This window comes from Cyprinodon variegatus, unplaced genomic scaffold (assembly GCF_000732505.1).
Source record: "Cyprinodon variegatus isolate N-32 unplaced genomic scaffold, C_variegatus-1.0 Scaffold720, whole genome shotgun sequence".
In the NCBI taxonomy this organism is placed as follows: Eukaryota; Metazoa; Chordata; class Actinopteri; order Cyprinodontiformes; family Cyprinodontidae; genus Cyprinodon; species Cyprinodon variegatus.
In genome coordinates, this window is record NW_015151173.1 from 66,169 (window position 1) to 72,050 (window position 5,882).

At 36.3% G+C, this 5,882-nt stretch overlaps 1 protein-coding gene across 1 annotated transcript in view; it reads right to left on the reverse strand.

Annotated features, from left to right (window-relative positions):
- Positions 1-4,870, reverse strand: part of LOC107097746 (trace amine-associated receptor 13c-like) — an 11,512-nt gene extending 6,642 nt beyond the window's left edge. Inside the window, exons 1-2 of the mRNA XM_015395027.1 lie at positions 4,833-4,870; positions 4,655-4,713 (exon numbers count right to left, since the gene is read on the reverse strand). Of these exons, the coding sequence (XP_015250513.1) occupies positions 4,655-4,713; positions 4,833-4,870 (97 nt within the window). The remainder of the gene's footprint in view (positions 1-4,654; positions 4,714-4,832) is intronic.
- Positions 4,871-5,882: the final 1,012 nt, after the last annotated feature.

Sequence of the window (5,882 nt, forward strand, 5' to 3'; positions counted from 1 at the left end):
CTCTGGATTAAAACCCAACAATGAGCAACATGCAGATTAACTTTTTTACACTGCAGGTAAAAAAGGAATTACGTTAGGGTTAGGATTAGGATTAAATCAGTAATAACAGCCTGCTGAGCCGACTGTTACAGTAGTAGCCATGAAAACTTTCCTTGATGGGCCCTTGGCTGGTCCTTGGCCGGTCCCCTACAATTCCTTTTTAAACATCAATCTTTATACTAAAATATTATTTCTGTCATGATTTGTGGACATTATGATCTAAAGAGAAGCATTATCCCCTGGTCAGACCCTGTAATTCAGTGAAAGGGTGGAGTCAGAGTAAAAAAATATGCCTGCCAAGGAGAAGGTAAGTGGCCGGAAGTTGTAGCTGTAGGGAAGCGGGCTGCCATTCAGCTGCTGTTTGACTGGGAAGGGCCATTTTGAATGACTGCTACTGTAGTAGGAGGCACAATCTGAAGCCATGCTATGGGACTACTAATCACTAATAACAGGCATGTAATGGGGTGATAACATTAGAAGCAGCTGTTTTAACTAGACACAGTATAGCAATTCAGAATCCAGTAATCCTCCAGACCATGTTATATTTAATGATAATTTTGCTTACCAACTTCCAGCTGTTGAAGAGAAGGGGTTAGCCTGAAGTTGCAAGCTGGAAGGAGATTACAGCCTCAAGAAGCAGGATTTTGTGAAAAATAGTCAGACAAGTTGCTTTGTCCAGTGGGTAATACCCTTAAAGTGATATAGAAAAAGCTCCACATGTGAGTAGGATAGAATCTATAGTCACATAAAAAGCAGACCATTAGTGTAGAGAAGGAGCATGCACTCATGGTTGTGATATATTATTTTACCATTAGCTGTTTTGTTTTTATGTGTACTGTTTTATGTTTTTTTTTTTTTTTTTTCTTTCCATACAGCAGCTTTTGTCAGCTTTGGTTGTTTTATAAGTTTTTAACAATTAAAATGGATTGGATTGGATATATTTGAGGACTCCTAGTATTAAATCTGCACTCATAGAACTTTCATGGATAGTTTACATGCGTGTGTTATTAAAAAAAAATACTCATATGAGTATTGATTACAAATGTGGACTTTTTGCAGAATACTGACACCAAGTAGAGTGCATATAAATGGGAAATTTCCTGGCAGATTTAATTTGAGGCAGCAATGCCCCCTCCTGTTCCTGCTTAGGACCAGCATTGTCTAGTTTTCATGGGTTCATTTAGGTATTATTGCAACAAACTGACTCCAAATATGGAAGAAGAAACAACTCCAAATATGTTTTTCTCTATAAAAGAGAAAAAAAAGTAACTGCACTGTTATATAAACTAAATTGAATTGAATCACTGGCAAAGTATAGAGTTTTTTTTTTTTTTACCTTTTTGGAGTCTGATTCAGCTGTGTGCCAGTTTTGTGCAGCTGCAGCGACAATGGTTTTGGAACTAATCTGTTTGGTGGAATGAGTGTCAACGAGGTGTTGGTGGTTCCCACACACTCATCATGACACCACAACAATATCACACTGTCATTTGTAAAGGCTGGCACTCAATCTTCCTAGGTGATTTTGTTTGAAAACGGCTATTCTAGAAGGCTTTTACCAGGGAGCTTGTGTGATGCTTTGGGTCCAGGACTGCCGCCTCTGATTTACCATTAGGCAATACTAGGCAGTTGCCTAGGGCCCCAAGTTCATGGGGGCCTCATACCACTCTCTTTACATGTATAGTTAATAGAACTATTCCTTTTTTTTTGCTTTAGCTAAAATGCCATCAAAATGCTTATAATATTAAATGTGTCTGCTACTGGAGACTTTGGAGACATCTAAAAGCAGAGAACTCTGCTCTCCAGAGCAAGTAGATTGGTAACCCCGCCTCCTGCTCTCGTTTATCTTGTCTGCTGTCATGATTCATGCAGCTATTATTTCATCCAAATGGAAAATGGAGAACAGATAAGCAGATCATGGCTTGTCTACAGTGAAAAGAAGGACTGGGTTTTCACCTTTTTGAAAACACAGGAAGGAGCAATCAGCTACTGTAAGTGAGCTTAGTGCTTAGAAAAAATCTTTCATTCCTTTTGAGACAGCATGAAAAGTCAGCTGAGTACAAAACATAGAGAGGAAAACAAGAAGAAAAGGGAGAAGAAGAGAGGGACAAAACCTAGAACCAATAATGTATGTCTATTTTATTAAAATTTCTGTATCTGTATAATGAGTCTGTTTTATGTGTTGTCTTCTCAATTCAGATGGCTACATGCGTATTTTTGCCTAAGGCCCAAAATTTCCTAAATCCGCCCCTGACAATCATATAATTTTTGAACATTGGAACAGGATGCAGGTTTGCTTTGTAAGCGAAGTCTCCACAAGAAAGACGTTTCAAGGACAAGCTGAGACCTTTGATTTAGCTTCCAAAAAAGCCTTGATAATTCCATCTCCAACTCTCTTTTCGCATTAATCCATTGGAGGGTCATGTTGGGAGAGAAACATCTGAACAGCCAGTAAACATCATCTAACAATAGGTTAACCAGATTTTCATTGTACTGTCCAATCTCCAGCGCAGCATCCCATTGTAAACATATTTGTCGTCCTTTATGAGGCAAGGCACTTGAAGAGCAGATTTTTTTTTCCATGTTTGCATGCCTGCAGCCCAATATCCAATCATAGAATGAAAAAAAAATGCATCAACTACAAAGGATTGGCTAAGAGTGGTGCCATGACAGATAGATATCTGTTTGTCATTGGTTAAAAAAATAAACAAGGACCAAAGTGCTGCTAAGGTATATATTGACAGAAAAATGGCAAACAAAACAATATTTATAAGAAACTGAAACTGCGCCAAAAAGATGTGCTCCCTGCAAACAGTTTGGCCCATTTTCTGCATAATGCAACCAGATATGCAGCAAGCTGCCTTGGTGTTGATGTGGAAAGTGCTGTGCTGAAGGTTTACATCCATTTCAGCATATCCACAACCATTACGCCATAATTAAAGAATTCTTTGTGGTGGAATGTAACCTGCTGCAGCATCTTGTCACCAGATGGTGACAAAGCAGGTTCCTTTGTGTGATAGCCAGGCGAGGATGGCCTAAAGCTCCCCTGTTTGTAAACATTTCCTTTGATTCCCTAGGGATTAATCACATAATATTAATCAAACTATTTAGCTCTGATTAGGCAAATTATTTTATAAAATATTTAATCAGTAATGTTTTACAACTAGGATTTGTGTTGTGAACTGTTTTGAACGCATTCTAAATAATTTAAATGCTAATTTGACCACATTCCAACCTCTTTAAAATAAACGTTAGTTTTAAAATATAAAACCCATGCAGACCTGTGATATGACTACAAATATTTACGCAATGATTTCAAAACATTTTTCATGTGTCTTTTCCTGTGTATACATAACAGGTATTTAGTTTTAGTTGAATTTCACTAGCTTAGTTGAGTTTTCTATTTTGTTTTAAAAAAAAAAAATTTTTAACAACAATATGTTTGAACTGAAGTTAAATTATTTTTTGTAAAAGTGTATATTTAGAATCAAAGTTCTTCTACATTCATTCCTTAAGTGTGCAGAGTTAACTATTAATAATTTGAGCTTGAATCACATTTTCAGATGTGTTCTGACACACAGCAAATTGAGCATGCATCCACAGAACACGTGACAGTCTAAAAGCTTTTTAAACATTTAACAACATACTGTAGTTTCCTCAAATGCTTTGTTTTTGCATTTTGAAACCAGATATCTATGCCCTGATGGGAGAGTTCTGAACTCACTGTATAATTCATTTCATTTCAATTCAATTCAGTTTATTTATATAGCGCCAAATTCACAACACATAGTGGATGAGAAATCTTTTAAAGTGGATTGAGACATCCGTTACACATGCTTGAAGTGCAAGGAATCTGGACTTTGCAGTATCTCATCAGTCAACTTGATGGGCCATGTTGAATAAACTGGCAATGTTAGACAGGGCTGCTGGAAGTAGTTTAAACAGTGGGTGCTGTGAACATTTCTGTTTTTTTTTTTTTGGACAAAAGACCTATGAGCCCCTTTTAAAATACAATAAAAATAAATAAGTAAATAGATTGTAATTCACTACTTTATTGCGCTATACATTTCAGTGCATCCAACCAGGGTCTGTAACACAGACATCATCAGTTCTCAGGTGAATATATGCGCTATTAATTAAACTTCATAATAACACTATAACAACTAAGATTTGGTCAGCTGGCATGAACCTGAATCACTGTGTTTATGTCACACATTACTCTATTAGCTCCAAAATCCTTTTACATAAACAAAAAGGAAATAATTATATTATTATACTATTTAAATATTATTGAACAGTTCTCCACATCCATTACATAAAGAACCCAAGCTCAAAATAACAGTCTAAAATACTATAACTTAGACTTAGACATAACATAGACAAACTTAATTGTCATTTTGTATACTCAGGGTGCGTACAAAACAACATTTTGTTTTATACAGCTCTCATGAATCTTCCATTTTGCACTAATATGGTCAGTTTGATGCAGTGACTATGATATTATTTACAGTTTTTTTCAACATTCAGCTTTTTTTTTCAGTTACGTTAAAGTATTACACTGTGTTACGTTAAACTGCACAAATAGATATGAAAGTGCACGGGGGCACCGTGCTCTTACTTTGAGCTACAGGCAGGATGCTCTGCCTGGTTACAGGTGTCCAAATGTTGAGGTGCGCTCTGGGGTGCGTGGAGATAAAGTTTCTTATAAACCGAAAAGCGTTCCTGTGCCATATTAGATCCTCTTTTCTGTCTTTAGACTATGTACATTTTGTAGTCTGCTCCCGTGAGCAGGATACCTCTTTACTCGGACCACTAGCTTACTTGACGTTGCCATGACAGTGTAAATTCCTTTAACTTGTGATGATTATGCGTCCAAATAATGAAATAAAATTTAAATATACGTAATAGTAAAATAAAAAAGTTATAATCAATTAAAAAAATATTCATAAGAAATTTACAAATTGTTCAAAGTATTTTTAATAGAAAAAAAATGTAACTCCCTCTCACCACTAGGGGGTGCTGCAGCCCCCCGAGCAGCCCCACTTCATGTGGCCATGATCATAGAACAAAGTCATCATTTTTGTAATCATCCCATTTTGTCCATTGCTAAGAAGTTGATATAAACTTCTTAATTGTGTCTTATGAAGGACAGCATACTGCTTCTGGCATTAGATGCATTGAATCCTCTGCCTTTGTTGAAATAGGAGATGTTTTTGAACTAAAGTACATGAGCTATTACAACGACAACACGCGTTAACAATTAACTTAACAGAAAAAAATAGAAACCAATGTGATCAGTAACAAATAAGATGGTTTGAAACATTTACCATCATTCATCAGAGAATCTAATGCTGCAGTGGTCAAGGCCCGTCCCATGGATAACTGGTGGGTTTCCAGGATATGGAATCTCTCTTCTAAACAGTTTGAACCAGTGATCACTGTTGACTTTTCTTTGTTTTAAGATTGTTGCTATGGGAACGTTATGGTTGGACCACTGTGTAGATTTCAGTTTTGCAATTTTCCCCAAAGTTTGTTGGGATTTTTTATCAATAGCAGTTTTTTTAGATTCACATAACACTCTTGAGATTCAAAAAAGAGAGAAGAGATCAGGGGAGCTTTATTCAAAAAGATTTTTTTTCTTTAACCAAGAGATTTCTTGCTTCAAAGCAACAGTGCTCTATTGTGAACCCTCTAACCCAGCAAACTAAACTAGATAATAATGCATTTTATTATGTCACATCTGAAATTAAGCACAATGGTTCCACTCTGGATATAAGCATGACTGACCTGCTGGAAGGTGAACCAGTCTTGTTCTTTACAGTGTTTAACACTTTTCTGAATAAAAG